At 36.4% G+C, this 23,567-nt stretch overlaps 1 protein-coding gene across 4 annotated transcripts in view; it reads right to left on the bottom strand.

Annotated features, from left to right (window-relative positions):
* The window catches only part of EPS15 (epidermal growth factor receptor pathway substrate 15), a 161,483-nt gene that overhangs the window by 120,254 nt on the left and 17,662 nt on the right, over positions 1–23,567 (bottom strand). For all 4 annotated transcript variants that reach the window (XM_060140095.1, XM_060140096.1, XM_060140097.1 and 1 more), the window contains exons 2-4: positions 7,767–7,808; positions 4,446–4,535; positions 3,496–3,543 (exon numbers count right to left, since the gene is read on the bottom strand). In XM_060140095.1, the coding sequence (XP_059996078.1) occupies positions 3,496–3,543; positions 4,446–4,535; positions 7,767–7,808 (180 nt within the window). The remainder of the gene's footprint in view (positions 1–3,495; positions 3,544–4,445; positions 4,536–7,766; positions 7,809–23,567) is intronic.

The following is a 23,567-nucleotide window of genomic DNA, read 5'->3' as shown; positions in this document are numbered from 1 at the left end:
ATATAAATGGGAAAATAATTAAATAAACTGATATACTGATAAATATATATATTTGGAAATATACCAAAATTAATAATCATGTTTCAAAGAATATTTAAAGACGTTAAATGATTTTTATAATTTAAGTGAGAAAAAGAATCTTGAAAAAAAGTCTAGAAGAAAATAGCACCTAGAAGAAAATAAATAAAACGTTATCAAAAGGCATCTCTGGATTTAAGATTATAAATTTTAACACTAGACCAATCATTCAAGTAACTCAGTCACTGTTATTCCAGAAAAGCTACAAAGAATAACTATGCAACATCTAAAACAATTATATAACTGCTTGACTTCAAAATATTTGTAAATCTCTCCCAAAGGTCCTTGGGTTTTTGGCATTTGAAGCCTCGGTCCAAAATTTAATTAGTGGAATGACACTGAAGCAACTTGTTTTCAGCTGTTCTGAGTTAAAATCAGGTCTGAGAATAAGCGTAACAAAACCCTTTACTCCAGTTATGATTACTTGCAACTTGTCAATACTCCAGTACAGCTGCTGATGCAATCAACCCTTTACTGCTTTTCTCACATCTGTTCTCACCTACTCAATACTTTCTTCTGTCTACTTTCTTTTTTCTACTCAATACTTTCTTCTTACTCAATACTTAACCTATTCCTAGAAACTTACACGTTGTCTGTTTATACAATACCTTGCCTTCACTAATGAATTTCTTGAAAAAATGCTATTTCAAGATCACCCCTTCTCTTTTCATTCACCACACAAGCTTCTATGCAATCTGATTTTAACTCCTACCATTAGCTAGAGAAACAACTGCCTATGTCACAAATAAACTCCTAGCTACCAAATACAGGACTCTAAAATAAATTTTTTTTAAAAAGCTTCATCCTACTTGTTCTTTTATTTTTTAATTTTTTTTTAATTTATTTTTTAAATTTATTTATTTTTGGCTGCACTGGGTCTTCATTGCTGTGCGTGGGCTTTCTCTAGTTGCGGCGAGCAGGGGCTACTCTTCATTGCGGTGCACGGGCTTCTCATTGCAGTGTCTTCTCTTGCTGCAGAGCACGGGCTATAGGCGCACAGGCTTCAGTAGTTGTGGCGTGTGGGCTCAGTAGTTGTGTCACATGGGCTCAGTAGTTTTGGCTCCCAGGCTCTAGAGTGCAGGCTCCGTAGTTGTGGCACACGGGCTTAGTTGCTCCACAGCATGTGGGCTCTTCCTGGACCAGGGCTCGAACCCATGTCCCCTGCATTGGCAGGCAGATTCTTAACCACTGCGCCACCAGGGAAATACCGCCTACTTGTTCTTTTGGCAGCCTGGACTGTATGATCCTCCCTGATGCTCTTCTCTACCGGCATAGTTTCATAAAGCTCTCCTAGTTCTCCTCTGACCTTTCAAGTATCTTCTGCTGAAATCAATGTCTCCTACCATCCTTTAAATGCTGAACTCTAAATAACCCTTTTTCTCTTCTCATTCTAATCAGAGTCAATTACTCTTAGGTAATCAGGTCCACTCCCACAGTATGGATGGGCTCTGAAGTGAAATAGTATTGCACTGAATTCTAGTTCTGCTACTGGTTGTGAGGCCTTGGGCAAGTTTAAAAAAACTCTTTAAAAGGGGGGCTAATATCTACCTTGCAATGTATTATAAGGAACAAAATTAAAACCACACTATAGGAAGAAAACACTATCATTTTTGGCACATAGAAACTCAGTAAGTATTGGTTTATTTTCTTAATTTCATATGTTAATTTAAAAATCTATTCCTCCAATGCAAACATCAAAGTTTATAACTGCAAATCCATAAATCCAGCCACCTGGATATAACAAAGAACTCAAACTAAACACCCAAAGTCTAGGAACAGCAGTGAAGAATTTATTTTACTGTAAGTTCATGAAGATAAGGACCACATCCTGTCACGTTCACCTCTGTATTGCCAAAACCTGGCTAAAAACAGGTACTCAACAAATATTTGCTGACTGAGTACAGAGCACCCTGGATGCCCATGCGAATTTAGTTTTCCAATGTCTCCAATGTACCAAACTGGCCCTTCTGCCCAGGGGTCCAATGGGGACCACAATCTAACCTTGGAATCTTAAATAAGAGACTGGGTATTCTGACCCCCTCATCTAATTTTTCCCATCCCTTTTCTGAGTTAGCTTCAGCTATCCCCATAGGGAAAATTAGCTTTGAGTAGTAGTGCTCAGCCAATGTATTAGCATGTAGCAAGCTTTGAATTTAATCCTATAGAACTCTGAAATCCATCCCCAACAAGCAGAACTTTAAAGTTCTCTGATGGTGTCCAATGCCCACAACCACTTTCACATATTTCTGGTCTAAGGTTTACTTCAGGCTTGTAAACCATTTTTTGGTTTATATGTCAGAGATAAGACCTAGACCAGAATACACTGTACTCAGGTTTGATTAGCCAAGAGCTTCCCTTCAAATACACAATACCATCTTAACACATGAATAATAAAATCCACTTTTGGACTTCCCTGGTAGTGCAGTGGTTAAGAATATGCCTGCCAATGCAATGCAAGGGACACGGGTTCGAGCCCTGGTCCAGGAAGACCCATATGCCACGGAGCAACTGAGCCCGTGTGCCACAACTACCGAGCCTGCACTCTAGAGCCCGCGTGCCACAACTACTGAAGACCGTGTGCCTAGAGCCCGTGCTCCACAAGAGAAGCCAATGCAATGAGATGCCTGTGCACCGCAATGAAGAGTAGCCCCTGCTCGCCACAACTAGAGAAAGCCCGCACACAGCAACGAAGACCCAACACAGCCAAAAATAAATAAATAAATAAATAAATTTAAAGAAAAGTAATAAAATAAAATCCACTTTCATTTATAACCCTGTACACATAAGAAACTTAATAAGATACAAAGAGCAAAGTCTCCCTGAATAACTAAGAAAAATAAATCCCATGTTATTGTTTGAATGTGTCCCCCCCAAATTCATATATTGAAATTCAAAATCCCAAAAATAATAGTAGAGCCATTAGGAGGTAGAGCCTCTGGAAAGTGCATAAACCATCAGGATGGAGCCCTCATGAATGGGATAAGTGCCTTACAAAAAAGCATTCAGAGAAATCACTAGCACATTCTGCCATGTAAGAATAAAGAAGCAGTCTGCAACCTAGAAGAAAGCTCTCACTAGAACCATGCTGGCACCCTATCTAAGACTTCCAGCCTCCAGAACTGTGAGCAATAAATTTATGCTGTTTACAAGCCAACCAGTTTGTGATATTTCGTTACAGCAGCCCAAACAGACTACAACACTCCAGGAGAACTAAATGTCACCAAACTAACACTAACCTTTGGGAATTAGGTATTTTAATGCCTATTGATTGGAAATATTTTCACTCTTCTAACACTTGCCCTTGCAAAACCCTCATTTTGGTAAAAACCAATTTTTAGTTTAAAAATACAAAAAATTGCTGGCTATTTTTTATTCTGAATTACTCAAAAATTTTTCATGTCAATCTCTGAATCTTACTTGTTTGTTCAGGATACCTTTGCCATCTGTGTCAGCTAAATCCCAGATCTGAAATTTAGAAAAAAAAAAGTATCAACCTATATTTTAACAAAAATCACCTTAAAGATAAATTAAATCCCTGCAATTTACAACCTCATGCTCTTTGGTAGTCAGATTTAAGAATCACAGAATTAAAAGTGGAAAGAAACCTTAAAGATCACTTAGTGCAACCCTACACAAAGATACTAAGGTCCAGTGAGGTTAAGTGACTTACTCAAGAACATCCAAGGCATCAGGGAAAGAACTGAAGACCATATTCTAACTTCCAGTCCAATGACTTTTTTATTAACCCAGATTCCAACTCCAAGTCCAATACTCTTTCTACTAGAACATGCTACCTTGATTTTAGATCCTTATTAAGATGACATTCTTTCTTATGGGTAAGCTGAAATAGTTAATGTTTATTTGTGAATAATTAAATTATTAATAATGATTATTGTTCAGGGTTTGAATACATATCAATATCATATATAAGGATTTGTAAGGAGATCAAGCCAAGAGAGGGACTTTTCCACCTCTTTGTGCTCCTTCCTAAGCCTCTCATCCCCTACTCTATTTACCACATATTAAACATAGAGACAGTTCTAATAGAGGAAGTAGGGAAAGAGCCAATTGTGAGTGGGTGGCAAGGTTCCCAGTCTGCATTGTTTCTCCCCACATCACTCAAATGTACTATTACTTCCTCATTTCATCCTACTAAAAAGTAATTTGTTTTCTAAAAATCTGAAAAACACCTTATTTTTCAAGAGGGTAAATCACTACACCAGAAATTCCCTCCACTGCATTACTGTAACTGCTTCCATGACAGTTCTAACTTCCAAGTTTTGTAATGGTTATCTTTCTGAATTTGCACCCAATTTATCTACACTAATAAATATTCATTATATCTAGTTACAATGAACAAATACTACCTTTCCAAGTATCAGGTCTGGAAGTCCTGATTTTTTCAGGAATACAGCAGCATCAGAAGCCAATACCCTTCCAGTATTGCCTGTATCAACCTGAAAAGATACAAACCATAAGCTGACAACAAACATAAAGACAAAATTATGATTATTTACCTGCCTTTCTCCCTGTAATTTGGGAACTGACTTTTTCAAAAAGGGAACAGGAATCCTTTGACTAACAAAGGCCATGGAATATTGGAGACCCATATGAGAAAAGTACCATCTAGACAGCACTGTCAATCTACAAAGTGTTTTTTTATCATGCCCATTACACACATGATAAAACTGAAGCTCAGGGAATTCCCTGGCAGTCCAGTGGCTAGGACTCAGTGCTTTCACTGCCAGGGCCCGGGTTCAATCCCTGGTCAGGGAACATAGATCCCACAAGCTACAGAGTGCAGCCAAATTAAAAAACAAAAACAAACAAGAACACACAAAAACAAAACCCTGAAGCTCAGAGGAAGTAGAACAGATTAGTGGAGTCATAACATTAATACATGTCTTCTGATTCCAAGTCTTCTATAGCTGCCATTTAAATTCCAATAAACTTAAATGGCAAAAGAGGAAAAGGGCAATAGTTCCTGGAGAGGTCTTCTGATAAATGGGAATAGTTGCACAGTTATCTGTTTTTTTTTCAAATATCTTTAAATAATTAACTTCTGCTTTTATACTTACTCTTAAGAAACTGCAACAATTTTTTTAAAAATCAAAGCAATATCAGTTCTAAAACCAGCAGTGACTGCATTATAAACTTAAAGAAATTTTAAAAACTGCTAAGTTCCTAAAGCACATTAAGGGAAACACATCATTTTAACTGATGGGGACTTTCCTTTAAGACAGAATGAGGTCACCAAGAACAAAAAAAACAGTTCAAAAAAAATAACGACTCTCACTTCCGTAGAGATTTCCTAAAGTTCTATTTGTAAAAGTGAAAAGTAAATTTTTAAAAGTCATGGGAATAGTAACATGATACAAGGATATTTGTGAGCTAGCTGTTTTTCCACTTTAGTTAAAAGATTGTTTGCTAAAACATATACAAAGCATTCCAGACAGACCAATCTCAGCAAAGAAGCAAAAGAGAAATACTTTCTTTCAAGTGCTAGAACATGGGATAAATCAGGCACTCAGCAAAAAGGAAAGAATTGCTCAATCCAAATTTGGGGTAACAAGGAGGTACAGAAAGGGTTGGGAACTCTGCCTCTAGAATTCTCCACAACTCCTTTTCTTTGCCTATCCCTTGACCAGGGTGGGATAAAAAAGGAACAACTACCCCCCCATAGCCTAGAAACAGAGGCACTGAGGAGAAAGGGAAACCCAGATTAAGCTCTTATGACATATTTATGTAGTGTATTCCAATAAATAATTTTACTATCTTCCATTCTTTTGGTTATTATAATAATTAAACACAGCCATTTAGTCTTTGTCATCTACAGGCAGTTTCTGTTGTACTCTGATGCCTGCCTAAAGGCTCTGCCATAAGCTAAAGGCCACAATCTGTGTTGTTGACAAAGAAAGACAGTCTCAGAGCCTCATGGAAAGTACGATACCACATACTCTGAACTATTAACACTTCAAAATGTAGACTTTTGGATAAAGACTTCTGGGCTGACATCACTTAGACAACTTTCAGACTGTACTGGTAGACCAAGTCAAAATTCCAGGACTGCATTCTGGAAGTAGATATATCTCTTGAAAGCAGACTCCTGACCCAAGAGGCAGGGAAACAAGAATTAAGTACGCAGGGTTGAATGAAGTGTTAAGGAAAATTCAATTATGATTATTTACGTGGAATATTGTTGGTATTTTTACTATTCTATTTTCTAATGGATATGTGGAAAAGCCCTTTCTTACTCTATATCCATCCCTCAATTTAGTAGGCTCTGCTTTTGTAAACTGAATGAAATAGTTTTCAGTGGTATCTGATTCTCACTGACCCTTCAGAAATCAAAAACAAATCCTTTAACTGAATGTCCTTACTTTGTATGGCCATATAGTTATCAAATAAGTTAAATAACAATTTATTCTCCTTTTTATCAGGTTATAGTTGAGTAAACCAATTGTACAAAAACAAGGCCATATTTGAGAATGATTCTCTTTTATTCAGATAGAACAAGCCGCTATTAAGGATCAGGGATTGCCTTTATGTATGACCAATGTCTACAAAGACTCCACAAGAAGACTGGCCTGCAACATGGTTTGTAAGATCCCAGTCACTCAAGCAGTAAAGCAAGGTCACTTAGCAGGCTAGAAAACTTAGCAGGCATGGGAAACCTCAAGATGAGGTAAATGCACTCAAATTTATACTGCATGTGAAATATGAAGAAGAGAATTTCTAAAGTTTGGATCCTAGCCTTAAAACAGAAGAATAAATAACAGAGGCTTTGAAAAGCACAATCTGAGATTCTTTAGAAATTTCAAGCAGAAATTAATCAGCTGGCCTTAGAAGTTGTTAAATAGTAAGTGTATGGCTTTAGATTTGCAAGTCACACAAGGAGACCTATAGTGGTTCATTAACACTTGCTGCAATATGTAGATTACCCAGTTTATTTGTATAAGGAGACCAGCCTTTTCTGTAATTATGATCACAAGGTAAAGAGATTATCAAGAAAAATGATCTGATATTTGGAAATGGGCAAATAAGACTGTCTACACTTTCAGGAGATTAGATAATCTGATCTATGGTTTGCACCTTTGACTTTCTATCAACTCGGCTACTTTACACTCTGTAGGGGGTAGAGGTTAAATTATATAAACCTGATAGCCATGCAAATGATTCCTATCCATACCAATGAAATTAATTTTCTCTGATAGAGAATATAAATCTCTGTAACTCATATTCCCATTTTTACATCTCACTGGTTCTCCCAATAATTAATGAGTTGAAAAAAATCCTTGACACACGTTCATTTTATATATTTGTATGAGGGTCATGGTTTTAACTTCATGAAAATTAAACTTTAATAAGTCTTAAAAACAACATAAAAGTCATTTCTATTTAGCTTATAAATTAATTTGGATGTTTATATCTGGATGAATATATCTAATGCCACATGGATTTTTAAGATAGATATTTAAGACAATTAAGTGTTTGGGCTTAATTATCTTTCTTTCATTTTTCTGGGAGCTTGTTAAAAGCATTAATCAAAGCAGGAGATTAAAGCACAAGAAAATGAAAACAACAAATGTCAAATTTATTCAGCTGGATGGTAATCTGCATATATACAATCAGGAGTTGAAAGTATATTTTATGTTCAATCTAAGAAGACAAAGAAACAAACATCTTACCTGTCTATAGTATTTTTCATATAGAGGATTCCCACTTGATAACTAAAATAAATAAATAATTAGAAATTAAATGCTATTCAATGACTTCTATTAATATATTTGCATTCATCCAACAGATATATGAAATAAAGATAAATACGATTAAAATATCCTTGATTTCAAAAAGTTTGGCATTGTTTCTTTCTGGGGGCAGGAAGGGAAATTGAATAAAGGCAGCCACATGGATTACCAATAATCAGGCAGACAAGAAATAAAACAAGAATTTTAAAATTATTTTTGACATCAGAACTCTTTTCCTCATGTAAAATTTTACTCAGAAACCCAACATATAACAAATTAGGGGTGAAATGGTTTGGCTAAAGATGAACTGAAAAGCCCAAAGCCTTAAGCATTCATCCTCTACCCAAGTGCCCAAGGTACCTATGAATACAATTCAAAAACCACTTCAGTAAAATAATCAAATGAATACACAAACTAATGAACAAAAAGATGATATCGATATCAGTTCTGAAATGCTTGCAGGAAGGGAGTGCTATTCAATTCATACCACAGTTCAAAGGGTTCCTTGGTCAGCTGATGAACAGATATATTATCTCATCTGAAAGGCAGCTTAGGAGTATCGATGTTTGAAGGCTCAGGTTCGCCTGTACATGAATGTGAAGAGTGTTCTGGAACAAGGAAGGAAGTCCAGGAAGGCTTCATAGGGTTGACATCAGTACAGAAATTTGAGGTGTAAGGGAGAAGGGGAGAGGGTGATTCTATACAAAGGTAACAGCATGCAAAAATGCATGCCATCAACAGAAATCTCAGTTATGTTTGAAGAGAATAGTAAGGAGTTCTGAATGGTGATAAGGATTTACAGATAAGATTATAAAGTGTTATAGAAGACAACTTGTTCAACTGCCATGCTAAAAGTAAACAAGGATGGAAAAGGGGACAGATTCAAGAGCCATTAACTACCCAGCTGTTTGGTCAAACACCAGTCTACATGTTACTATAAAGGTATTTTTTTAAGATGTGGTTAACATTTAAAGCCATAAACTTTGAGTAAAGCAGATTATCCTCTATAATGTGGGTAGGCCTCATCCAGCCAGTTGAAAGCCCTAAGAGAGAAATGACTGAGACCCCCCAAAGAAAGAAGGAATTCTGCCTCCAGAACACCTTCAGACTCAGCTGCAACATCAACTCTTCCCTAGGTCTCCAGCCTGCCCTGCGGATTTAGGACTTACCAGCCTCCACAATCACATGAGCCAATTCCTTAAAATTAATCAATCAGTGTGTGTGTGTGTCTGTCCTGCTGGTTCTGTTTTTCTGGAGAACCCTAATACACCTAGTCTTAGAGAGGTCCAAGCTTTTAAATGGCGGAGACTGGACTTAAATGCAGGACTGTCTCACTCTAAGCTCCATCCTCTTTCACATTACCATGCTGTTTCCCATATGCCCTGGTTTGCTCAGGACAGTACAATCTGTTGTCTCAGCATCCCATCCAGTTTACCACTTGTCTCAGATTTCTCACTTTCTTAAATGAACTATTTTTTATTAATCACTACACTAAAATAAACCAGGATGAATTTAGTACACCTCTACTATATACATCTAACTTCTGGCCAAGCTAGTAGTGTCTAAGTGCTCTAACCACTGAACAAGTGATGAAATTGTAAAGAGGACTAACGATAATTCCACTTTTTTCCTGACTCTTTACAGATAAAACATAACTAAAACCTTTTCAAGGACACCATGCAAAAGACTCAGTGAAAAGTATCCTCAGACACAAGCAACCATGGACAGGTAACTCCTTACATCCGTTCAAGACTGCGCAAGAAATATTTTACACTGGTGCTTCTGCTGGCTCCTGGTGCTACTGACTGATGTGCCAGTCAGTACAGTGACATGTGCAATGACTTGCAAGATCCATCAGGCCACTAGCCGGCCAAGTAAGTGAGAAATTACAGGTTAGGCGCAAATGAAGTATGTGTGAGGAGTCAACAGTCTAAAAACTCGAGGTGGTTTTGTCATTTATTTCATGGTATAATTCTACAACTGTTTGTTTATTTTGTTTGACAATCTTTTTTTCTTTTTTTAATCCAGTAAACGCTTTCAGGAACAATGAGCTAAAGAGAAGAAATTATATGTTTAATACAAAATTAAGTACTAAATTTTCATTTCTCTAGAAAATGGATAGACAGACAATTTGCTTAAAAATTTTAAGGCTACTTCTATTTATCATAGAGCTATAGTGGCATCACTGTTAATGAGTTAGCTGCAAATGCCAAAATTTACAAATGTTTTCACATATCCCTGGTTTAAATTTTAAGTATAAAAATGGTATTGAAAACAAAAAAAATACTTAAACATGGCAATATGTGTTCCCTACTTGCAACCTGTCATCAGATTTTAAAGGCTGGAATCTTTGAAAGACTGACTTTATAGATCCAACTTAAGTGTCTCAGTATTGAATCTTTTTGAAAACAAGTCCTCTAATGACTGGTTGCATATTGTTCAAAATCAGTGGGAAATTTTTAATCAAAGATTAAAGTTAATGAATAAAAATCCAAAAAAAAAAACTTCAGCTATTGAAGCTTTTAGAAAATATCATTACAAAGAAAGTTTGCCAAGACATTGAAACATATCCCTCAAAAGCAAGGGAAGTACTAAACAAATTAAATGATGAGGGTTCAAACAGAATACAAGATTTAATTTTGAAATTCTATCATTATATTTTATAATGAATTCTAGAAGTTCCATCAAAAGTCTTCCTATTTTTAACTGGATAAATGTATATTCTGTACTGGAATGACATGAATTACAGAGAGCCTATGATTTCACAGCAACTAAATTTAGTGGAACATGTCAAATAATCATAAATAGGGAGAAATTATATGACAAGATTTGTCTTATTAAAAATTTGTCAAAGAGTACCTTTAATAGAGGCAAAAAGACAATGCCTGTGAAAATACTGGGGCTGATAAATTTACAGTTTTCAATAAGAAAAAAATTAGAATTAACAATATTCTCCATTTAGCAAAATTGTTCCTGAGTTAGCCAAGTAGTTCACAACATATAGAGTATGTTAGCAATTAAAGATAGCACTGCTGGGAATTTCCTGGTGGTCCAATGGTTACGACTTGGTGCTCTCACTGCCGTAGGCCCGGGTTCAGTCCCTGGTCAGGAAACTAAGATCCCACAAGCCAAGCAGCATGGCCAAAATATATATATATATAGCAATGGTTACAGAGGAGAGTCAACTGTAAGGGTTAACAACCACACACCATAAAATGTAACTTTGAAAAATGCTGCAGATAATTTTATGAAAAAAATTAAAACTAGTTAAACTACATTGGAAAATAATGACATTGTTCAGAAAAGTATTACTGACACAATATTATAGACAGATATGTCTAAGAAGCTGACAAAAAATATGACTATTACCCAGAATAACTACTCTGCTTTTGTTTTTAAATATTCTCATAATCAATGTAAAGACTTTATTTTGTTGTACTATAGAACAAATATTTTATAAAATTTTATTTTTGAAAACAGAATTATTTTACTGATCTACCAATGTAATAAAACCATTTTGATGGCCAAAAAAAAAAAAGTCAAAAAACATATAAAACTTTAAATATTCGTAATGTCCCTTTCATTCTCAAACATGTCCCAGTTTGAATAAAAACTTACATATTCACCCTACTCCCAGAAAAGGGTATAAATACTTTGCTAGAGAAAGCAAATGAAATACATTCCATCAATAACAAAGAGTTATTTAAAGACAATTCAGTTGAATTTTTAGTACCCAGAAAAAAATTCATAAATACTAAGAAATTCTGAACTCCAAACTGTACCTTATTAATCATCACATTATAGACTCACTGGTTACTACATAAATACATTTGAGAAGGCATTAGCTCACTAAGTGACTAAGTAAGTACAGCCTGTGCTAATTAACTATACTAATACGATACAGCTAAGTGAGAATGGAAAAAGCCATCCAAATTGCCAATTTACTCTTCAAGTAAGATGATCAAAGAGAGTGTGTTTGGTGTATCTTGGTAAAATTGGCTTTTTTTTTCTAACTGAAATATGATCATTTTAGATTAAAAAAATCACACGTTCACAACACACATAATGAATGCACAGAGAAAAATTTTGAGAGGCATAGCTAAAATGATAACAGTAATTATCTCTGTATAATGGAATTATAAATGATTTTTACATTCTTCTTTATACTACTCTGTGTTCTCTGAAAACTTTTTTTATAATAAGCACTTCCTACTTTTATAATTAGAATAAAACAATAAAGCTATTTTCAGTTTGGGGAAAAATGTAAAAATCCAAAATACTGACATCAGTATGCAAAGTTACATATAAATTTTTAGTAACTAAATTAATTTCTAAAGGAAAACTTTTAAACTAAAGTTATCAAAATCTCACTTTTAAAAATTCTAACACTATTATAATTTAAAGCAATTATTCATTGGCTAGATCATAAACACCTATCAGTTGTCATAAAGTAAAATATTCATAAATGTAAGAAGAATTCCTTCTAAAGGGTCAATAGCTATTTATTACTACTCTGAAAAAAATGTTAGGTGCTTGAAAATAAGAGATGTTGGAATGCCAATATAGTTTTGTAAAAAAAAAAAAACTCACATTTTGGTATCAGGCCTAAATTCAAAGCCCATTCCACTACTTCTTAGGTGTATGATCTTGAACAACTTATTTCACCTCTTTGCAAAGCCTGCATCCTTATCTGTAAAGTGCTAACAACACCTATTCTTCATAGGTTTCGTATGAGTTAAATTAACTGAATTAAAGAGAGATAGCTAATTGTTCCCTAATATCCTTTACTCTCTTCTTTCTTTAGTAATAATACCCCTAAATCTTACTCGAACATGTTGGACATCTACCTAAAGCTATATTTCTCATCCTCTCTTGCAATCCCAGTTCCCCTCAATGAAATGTGAAAGGAAATAATGTGCCCAACTCCCAGGTTGTGCACCTACAGGGAAGGAGAATGCGTTCTACCTCACGGTCCTTCTTCCAGCTGTCCAGAAGGCAGATTTGGTGGTGAAACATGGAGCAGCTACCCAGACTGAGAGATGGCAAACATGGTTGAGAATAAAAGAGCAATAGAGAAAAGGGCTTAAGTCTCTGACACTATCATGAAGCTGCCATATCAGCCCTATACCACTTATCTTACTTGGACAGATACTTGAGAGAGATAAATTCTCTCTTGTTTAAGCCACTGCGATCCTAACTAATGCAGTGAAAACCAAAAAAAAAAAAAGAAAGAAAGAAAAGAAAAGGGTGGGGCTGCTATTTTTATTAAGAAAAAATCAAGTATAACAAATTTTACTAAGGAGACTTCCCTGGTGGTCTAGTGGTTAAGACTCTTGTGCTTCCAATGCAAGGTGAGGGTTCAATCCCTGGTTGGGGGAACTACGATGCTACATGCCTGCCCCAGGGCAGAAAAAAATTTTTTTTACTAAGAAAAAAAGTTATACCATCCTAAGGTCTCATAGGTTGTATTATAATCCTCAATCATTTATTCTCCTCTTACAAGAGTATTAACAGTCCTGCCTGTTGCCACGTGACTTGTAGTGCCTCTCTGTGGATACCCTACTGTTGGCTTGGCCATGTGACTTACTTTGGCCAATGAAATATGAGAACGTTCCAGTTCCAAGTAGAAGCTTTAAGAGCTATTGTGTGTTTCCACCAGCTCTTGCTCTTTTCTCTCTGCCAAGAGAACAGTAAGTCACAAATAGGGGGTGCTCCTTCGGCCTGGATCCTGAAATGAAAAAGAATCGTGGAGTAGAACCATAGCTGATTACTAGGGAACCTATAATGTGAGCAATAAACAAACCTTTGTTATTATAAGCTACTCATATTTTGGGTTGTTTCTTAGTGCAGCATAATCTAGCAAAAGTTAACACATAGGTAATCTAACACCAAAGTATACCAGGTAGTGGGGGGGGGCGGAGAAAGAAGAGGTCCCGGTTATTAGGGAAATTTACAGGTTAATAAACAAGTATCAAGAGTTGCTTCACATGAAACTTTTAGTTTCATGTTAGCAGGGGTTATGTGGTGGGAGGAGGTGCTGGATTATATGACTTTGAGAGTCTATGATTCTATAGTGCACAAAATGAACTGAAGCTTTAAATAGTATCAGGCTTATTGTAAATGGTTATAGTACAATGTGGAAAAGGTAAAAATAGACAGACATCCTCTAAAACAAAATGCCAATCTTTTTCTCAGTTAATCACAAGGTCCTGTGATACAGAGAATAACCAAAGAATAAATAAATAAACAGGGGAGTGAGTATGAATATAAAGGAGTAGCATGAAGGATCTTTGGGATGGAACAGTTCTTTATCTTAATTATGGTTATAGCTACATGAATCCACACATGAAAACACTGCATATGCACAGAACAACACATATACACACAAATAAGTATCTATAAATCTGATGACATTTGAATAGAGTGTGTGAATTGTGCCAATGTCAATTTCCTGATTTTGCTCTTGTACTATAAGAATACGAGGCGTTACAACAATTAGGGACAACTGGATGAAGGGTATATGGGACCTCTCTGTATTACTTTTTGCAACTTTCCACGAAAAGGCGGTGTCGAAGACCATGATGAAGTAGAGAGAAGGTGGCAATCCAGACAAAAAGAATACTGTGTATAAAGGCAAACAGATATAGAAGTCTAGGTAGTGAAAAGGAGACAAAGGAATAGATTTTATTCTTTCAAATAAACCACTCAAAATCTTTTTAGTTTTAGTCTCTCTAAAAATTTAAGAAATGATTAACAACTCAGTACTAGTGAACATAAAAATAAATAAGCGTTATAAAGCACATAATTTTCTGGGTAATTTGCCATGCAAGTATATTTGACATATTCACACACAAAATTTCAGCTCTTTAGAACTCAGCCTTCTAATACTCCATTTTCAAGAGATCTGAGGAACCAGAAGAGGAACTAGCCCTACATCCTTTCAGTTCCTCCACCACCACCCCAACCACCCTGCCAATAATGGAACAGCAACTCCTATGACCAGAGTTCCAACTGAATACAACCAGCAGAGCCTGTGCTTTGACACATGTATGTTTACATCATGTGACCAGCTTGCAGGGAAGGAGACTAAAACCTTCCGACGACAGGATTGTGATGTCTAAAAAAGACTTGTGTATTTCACAATACAAAGGAAAACAGGGTGGAAACAAACAGTAAAAGGAAAAGACAAGAATGAAAAAATAAAGAGGAGCGACAGTGATCGACAGCAATCCAAACTGACAAAGGAAATAGCAATCAGAAGCTGTCTGGAGAGTCAAGAGCAAGTCAGTAATAAAGAAACTTTAAAAAGGAGCTGGGTATAGAGGGTAGAGAAAAGCAAGTCACCTGATCAGTCCTCACTGTTAGAGCTGGTGGGGAGGAGCCCAAGAAAACAAAAGCAGCCATCTGAGCAGTTCCCTTAGAGAATGAACAGTATAAACCCTAAGCTCAGTATAAATCCTAACTCATTTAATAATTTAATAATCATGTACTGGATGCCTTCTAAGTATAGAACAATAGGCTCAGATATCTGGGGTTACAAAAATCACACAGGGCTCCTGCCCTCTAAACAGCTTATAGTCTAGTAAAAGTTGCAATGCTCCATTCTGCAAACATGCTAACACCTCATGCTTGTTCCATAACAAACCCTTATAAACTGATAACACAGTTAGCAGGCAAAGACCTAGGAACACTCTAAGAACAGTATTCTAAAGAAAGCTTTCAAATTCTGAATACAAGAATACATTTGCTTTGGAGATTATCAGAATTGAAAGATTAAAGGGACTTTAAGTAGACAGAAGAATTTCAAAAGACAGTACAGCTGTATACTACTGAAAAACAATGGGTGTAAAGAGACCATACCAGCAACTCAAAGCAACAATGGACTAGCTTTTGTTAAATCCAATTCAACCTGACCAAAAATCTGGGTGGCAAAGTGTCAAAGAATGAATACAAAGACTAGTTTTGGTCTCTCATCAGAAGACAGTGAGTCCTACGTAAGTCATTCTAGCCAGCCCAAAATGAACAGAAATCACTGGGAGAAGCATTATTTTTAAGCATGAATAATATGTGGATTTATAAAAATTCAAATAAGGAACAAGTGAAACAAAATAACCACTTCCTGCATTTTACAGCACTTTACCTTTTTTTAATATTTATTTTTAATTTATTTATTTTTGGCTGTACTGGGTCTTAGCTGCGGCAGGTGGGATCCTAGTTGTGGCATGCGAACTCTTAGTTGCAGCATGCATACGGGATCTGCTTCCCCAACCAGGGATCGAACCCAGGCCCCCTGCATTGGGAGCTTGGAGTCTTACCCACTGGACCACCAGGGAAGTCCCTACTTTTTACAAAGGACATTCACAACCTCATCTCTCATGTCCTTTTTCTACACATCTGGGCAACCAGATGATCACATCAATTCCCATGGTTCAAATACTACACTTATGTTGATGAATATCAATTGATATCTCTAGTTCTGACCTCTTCTCTGAACTCTCAACTTATATACTATCTACTTTACATCTCCACTTGGATGTCTCCCAAACATCTAACAGAACTTGTATTTTTTTTCCTCCAAAAATCTATTCCTCTCCCACCACCAACTATGTAGGTACACAAGCCAAATACCTAAGAGTCAGCATATCCCTCATTCTCAATTTTCAATCTATCATATGCAAATGCTATCAACTCTAATTCCAAAACATATGTTGAACTCATCCACCTCTCTCCATATCGTAGTTCATATCTCATCTTGACTATTAGAACCTTTAATCCATCCTCTCTGCTTTTATTCTTTTCTCTCTATTCTCTCCACACAGATTGCAGAGTATATGTAAATATAAATAGGAATATAACATTCTTCTGTTTAAACCCCCCAATGGCTTCTCATTTGACAAACAATTAAATCCAAACTCCTTGATGTGGCTTTGAGTCCCTGCATTATCCAGCCTCTGCTTGCCTCTCCAGACTCACTTAAGGCCACTAACTTCACTGTGATATTTCAGTTCTTCTAAAAGAGCTCTGTCCCAATTCAGTCTTTTCACATGTCATTCTCTGTTCCTGAAAAGCACAGGTGGTGTCTTCATTTTCTTTAGGACTCAGCTTAAATGTTACCCACTCAGAGACTTTTTTGGATCATCATAAAGTAGGCCGTTTTTTAAATTTTCTACTTCAGCCTTGCTTGTTTCCTTCAGAGACCTGTTACAACTTGTTTTCATTTTGTCTGTTTGCTTTCTTCTTGTTGTTGCCCTCACTATAATATTTGTTCCATGAGAGCAGAAAATCACATCTATCTTGCTCACCATCAAATCTGCAATACCTACAGCCCTCAAAAACTATGAGTTGAATAAATGATCATTAGTGAAATTCCTTCTTACAGTAAATTCTCAAATATTGCTGGGAGTATAAATTAATTGATTCAACATTTATTGACAACCTATTACTTGCAAAGATTGAGACAGGCACAGTGATGAATTATACATTCCTTGCTCTCAAGGGCTTTACCAGTCTAGCACAGAAGTAATAAGCAAGTCCCTTTTTCCTCAACCTCTTCTGAGAATGTTCCCTCCACCTCCCTACGTGAAATAACAGCTGGTCCTCTCCTGAAGAGAAAGCCTGACAGTCTTTTCTCAGAATGTTACCTCCAACCCCCTGCTCTAAATGAAATAATCTCTCACCTCCCTTGAAGCCCTCTCAAATGGCTGCTGTCCAGTTTTAACCTCCTGCCTATCTCAGGTTCTAGAAATGGGATTAAAACCCTCTTTGCTCACCTGTACAGCTTGTTCATATTATCTGTTTTAAAAACATAGAAAAAATAAAGCTCTACTCTTCTGAGGCTCTTCTCTTTTCAGCAAAATTACTGTCTCCCTTTCCTTATCACTGTTATATTTTAACCTCCTGGTCTCTCTACTTCACTCATCTAAGGCTTTGGCACATGGCTCATTGTCTTCCTCTCCACCCTAAACCTCCATCAAACTGAATGACTTCACCACGGATTTGGACAACCCATCCAACAACCTGGCTACTTACTTCCTTGACATCCTTAACACCAGTGGTCTCTCCAAAACAGAGTTATACAATGTACCATCAACGTGGATATATTATGGCCCAGTCATCCTGTTACTCTCATAGTAACATCACTCCTGGCCCTTTTACCGTTATCCAAAACTGCTCTATATCTCAAACCACTATTTCAAGCATCTTGTTCTCCAACCATAACCTTCTCTTTCAAGTTATCATCCTTTGACCTTTATAAGGCCTCTTATCCATGGAGCCTTTTATTTCTACTGTGATCCATCAGAGCGGACCGTCTCTTTGCTTTACTTTCCTCATCATTCAGTTTATATTTTACGGTGCATCATATCAATAAGCCTCTTGTCATTAACCTAAATTCCCTTGTTCCTCTTTTAGAACACACCAGGATAGCAAAACTCCAAACCTGGATGAACCCAACCATCCTCCTTCTTTAAGGCTGCCGCTAAAAAAGTCACTCAACAGGACACACTGATTTAACCATAAATTCATGATCACTGTGTTAGTTTGCTAGGGCTACCATAAAAAGGTACCACAAACAGTGGCTCTGGAGAACAGAAATTTATTGTCTCACAGTCTGGAGGCCAGAAGTCCAAAAACAAGATGCTGGCAGGGCCACGCTCCCTCTGAAGGTACTAGGGAAGGATCTGCTCCAGTCTTCTCTCCTATTTCTGGTAGTTCCTTGGCATGTGACAGCTTAACTCCAATCTCCACATGACATTCTCCCTGTGTGTGTGTCTGTGTCCAAATTTCTCCTTTTGATGTGGACATCAGTGATTTTGGATTAGCAGCCCACCCTGCTCCAGTATGATCTAATCTTAACTAATTATATCTATAACAACTGTATTTCCAAATAAAGTCACATTCTGAGGTACTGGGAGGTTAGGACTTCAACATATAAATTGGGGGAGGGGGGACATAATTCAACCCGTAACAGTCAGTAACCTCAAATTTTTCTGCCAAACCTACTCTTTTTTTTTTTTTTTGGCGGTATGTGGGCCTCTCACTGTTGTGGCCTCTCCCATTGTGGAGCACAGGCTCCGGACGCACAGGCTCAGCGGCCATGGCTCACGGACCCAGCGGCTCCATGGCATGTGGGATCTTCCCGGACCAGGGCACGAACCCGTGTCCCCTGCATCGGCAGGCGGACTCTCAACCACTACGCCACCAGGGAAGCCCCAAACCTACTCTTCAACCCACTTTCCATAACAACTATTCCAAGGAGAAATGTGACTTGAGTCCAATCAGAGAAAATCACAGTTCTTTTGTGGGAGCTACCAGAAAAGGGGCTCTCTTTTCCAACAGATTTGGAGTTATAAAGTATACAAACCTGAAGTTTTAGTGCTCATTTTACTGCTATAATGGGAAAGCCTACCTGAGACTGGAGACAAGATATGAAGGAAAAACTGAGTAGTGGTATCACTGTGATGCTAACACATCTGAAGCCAGCTCTACTCCTGGACCTATCGATTACATAAACTAACATACTTCCTTTCCACTTAAGACAGTTAGAACTGCCATTTCCTATTACTTGCAAGAAAAAGTTCTGACGTAAGAATGAATAAAACTGGCTTATAAAGTGAGTTTTATACTTCTTGACTGGTACTTGGAGCCATATAGACCCAACCAAAGAATATAAACCAACAGAAATGTTTGCTATTTCAATTCTTTTCATATTATAGACCTAACATTTTCAAAAATATATCCACACAACCTTTTTTATCTCAAGTATAATTTGAAGTAAACACCATTTCCTAAATAAATCAATTTCTTAAAATGAATTGAGAAAACATTTTTTTCCATGTTTATTAGTTGTTCCATTTCTCCCTTCCAAAACAGAAAAGAATTTGGTAAAAAGAATTTTCATCAATGTAATAACTTACATAATATGAGAGGGCAAATCCTCAGAGATTACTGTTGACACCCAATTGAGCGGGATGATTAATAGGCCAGAACTAATCATATGATTAGTTAAGTTGACCTGTGCTAGCTGAAGGTAAACAAGCATGCTGAAATTTAATACAGACAAATGAAGAGTAGATTAGATAGGGAAAAAATATAAGCTTTGCACAAATGAGACAAAGAAAATTTTCACAGTTAATGGAGTTCCAAGAGACACAAAAGAATCAGTAATGAAATGTCGCTTTTAAAAAAGGCAAGTTAAATTATAAATTATGAACTTAAATACACTACATTTTAAAATCATATATACATAAACGTCATCATTTTACAGCTTCATAGTAAATAACATATATTGAATCCTTTTTGAGCATTTCCTATACACCAGGTACTAGTCTTAACCACTTTACCCATAGAGTCCATTTATCCTGACAAGGCACATACTATTATATCCATTTTACAGATGAGGAAAATGAGACATCAATAAGTTGAGTAGCTGACTCAAATTCCCATACCTATTTAAGAGTTGGCACCAGCATTCAAATCCAAGAAGTCTGATTGCAGGACTTGTGCTCTTAATTCTTAGGTTTGTTGCCTTTATTATCAATGTTTTTACCTTTACCATCATTTTACTAGCATCTTTCATATGCTAGTAAATGCTATGTATCATCTGAACCTCCATAACAGAGAGGTATTACCATATTTTCCAATTCTAAAACACCTTTAGTTGTAAGGGCCACCTTCTATTTAACACAACTTAATATCAAAATAAAGATAATTTAATAGAATAATTTTTTATTATTAACCCACAATTGCATACATTTATCCACCATTTTCCCTGTAGTATCACTATTGCACACATTTACCCACCATTTTCCCTCTTAATTAAACATTAAGTCAAAGCAATGTTTTGCAGTTTTCATTGTACAAGCCTTTCTCCCTCCTTGATTAAATTTATTCTTAAGTATTTTATTCTTTTTGATGGTACTATAAATGGAATTGTTTTCTTAATTTCCTTTCTGAATTGTTTACTTCTAGTGTATAAAAATACGGCTATGTGTTGATTTTGTATTCTGCAACTTTGCTAAGTTTGTTTGTCAGATCTAAAAGTGTGTTTGTGGAATCTTTAGGATTTTCTTCATATAAAAAAACATAACAGTATGGAGGCTCCTCAAAATATTAAAAATAGAACTGCCATATGATCCATCAATCCCACTTCTAGGTGTTTATCCAGAAGAATTAATATTGGGTTATCAAAGAACCCATGTTCCAGAGATCTGCTATACAACACTGTGGTTATAGTTAACAACACTGTACTACACACTTAAAATTTTGTTAAGGGGGTAGACCTCGTTATTTACCACAATAATTTTTTTTTAATCATGTTATTGACAAATAATTTTACTTCTCCCTTTCTAATTTGAATGCCTTTTGTTTCTTTTTCTTGCCTAACTGCTCTGGCTAGAACTTCCTCTACTATGTTGAAAAGAAGTGGAAAAAGCAGGCATCCTCATCTTGCTCCTGATCATAGGGGAAAAGTTTTTAATCTTTCACCATTCAGTATGATGCTAGCTGTGGGTTTTTCATACATGAACTTTATCATGTTGAGGAAGTTCCCTTCTATTTCTAGTTAACTGAATACTTTAATCATGAAAGGGTGCTGAATTTTGTCAATGCATTTTCTGCATCAAGATAATCACAATTTTTTCCTTCATTCTATTAAAGTGGTGTATTGACCGACTTTCATATGATGAACCATCTTTGCAAGTGTTTCATTGTCTTTTCCTGGAAATAAACTGAAAAGCCAGGAAATATAAAGCATTTTTTTTCAGCCAAATTGAACCTTTGACTGAAAAATACTGTCAGCTTACCTATAACATAATGTGAAAAGATCTGCTGCATTTCAATCCATAGTTTAGTAAAATACTAGCAGTGCGTTACCTTCACCTATACACATTCCACCAATCTGTTATTTGGCCTACTTAGCAAACTCCTCTTTTAAATACTGCTCTGGGGGTTGTCTACTAATCATTCATGCAGACTCCGTAGAGAATTACCTCGACCAGAATCTGCAATTGCTTAACGTCTATCTGAAAGATAATAGGAACAAGAATTTCTACAGTGGAATTGGAAGAAGGGATAATTTTAGCACATGCGTACGGAGATAATACTCATCCAGTCTGTTAAAGACCTAAATGTAAGGCCAGACACTATAAAACTCTTAGAGGAAAACATAGGCAGAACACTCTATGACATAAATCACAGCAAGATCCTTTTTGACCCACCTCCTAGAGAAATGGAAATAAAAACAAAAATAAACAAATGGGACCTAATGAAACTTAAAACCTTTTACACAACAAAGAAAACCATAAACTAGATGAAAAGACAACCCTCAGAATGGGAGAAAATATTTGCAAACAAAGCAACTGACAAAGGATTAATCTCCAAAATATACAAGCAGCTCATGCAGCTCAACATCAAAAAAACAAACAATCCAATCCAAAAATGGGCAGAAGACCTAAATAGACATTTCTCCAAAGAAGACATACATATGGCCAACCAACACGTGAAAAGATGCTCAACATCACTAATCATTAGAGAAATGCAAATCAAAACCACACTGAGGTATCATACATGGTCAGAATGGCCATCATCAAAAAATCTAGAAACAATAAATGCTGGAGAGGGTGTGGAGAAAAGGGAACACTCCTGCACTGTTGGTGGGAATGTAAATTGATACAGCCACTATGGAGAACAGTATGGAGATTCTTTAAAAAAACTAAAAATAGAACTACCATATGACCCAGCAATCCCACTACTGGGCATGTACCCTGAGAAAACCATAATTCAAAAAGAGACATGTACCACAATGTTCACTGCAGCACAATTTACAATAGCCAGGACATGGAAACAACCTAAATGTCCACTGACAGATGAATGGATAAAGAAGATGTGGCACATATATACGATGGAATATTACTCCGCCATGAAAAGGAACGAAACTGAGTTATTTGTAGTGAAGTGGATGGACCTAGAGTCTGTCATACAGAGTGAAGGAAGTCAGAAAGAGAAAAACAAATACCGTATGCTAACACATATATATGGAATCTAGAAAAATGCTACTGATGAACCTAGTGGTAGGGCAGGAATAAAGATGCAGACATTGAGAACGGACTTGAGGACACAGCAGGGGAAAGGGAGGCTGGGACGTAGTGAGAGAGGAGCACTGACATATATATACTACCAAACGTAAAACAGATAGCTAGTGGGAAGCAGCTGCATGGCACAGGGAGATCAGCTCGGTGCTTTGTGACCTCCTAGAGGGGTGGGATAGGGAGGGTGGGAGGGAGGCTAAAGAGTGAGGGAATATGGGGATATATGTATGCATATAGCTGATTCACTTTTTTGTACAGCAGAAAGTAACACAACATTGTAAAGCAATTATACTCCAATAAAGATACATTTAAAAAAATACTCATCCAGTCTGAATTTCAAGTATTCTGTATAATTACTGGACCATATGTCTCAATTTCTAGTTAAGAAAATGTAACTCTATTTGGAGCACTTACATGAACATTGGTGCTGCTGAGGGAAAGCAGTTAGGAGGGTTAAGAATATCTAATATGATCTATTTTGCTTAAAGCTCCTAGTTCAGGGTCTATTGGAATATTATACAAATATGGTTTATGCTATATAGTCTACGTGATTCAGTAGAAGACTCAATGTATTAGCATACTAACATATCACTCATTCAAACAATTCCTGATATGTTACTATACTAGTCGCTTCTGATACAGAGATGAACAAACA

Source organism: Lagenorhynchus albirostris, chromosome 2, assembly GCF_949774975.1.
Source record: "Lagenorhynchus albirostris chromosome 2, mLagAlb1.1, whole genome shotgun sequence".
NCBI classification, from domain to species: Eukaryota; Metazoa; Chordata; class Mammalia; order Artiodactyla; family Delphinidae; genus Lagenorhynchus; species Lagenorhynchus albirostris.
Note: the sequence above shows the minus strand (reverse complement) of the source record. Positions and strands in the feature narration are given on the sequence as shown.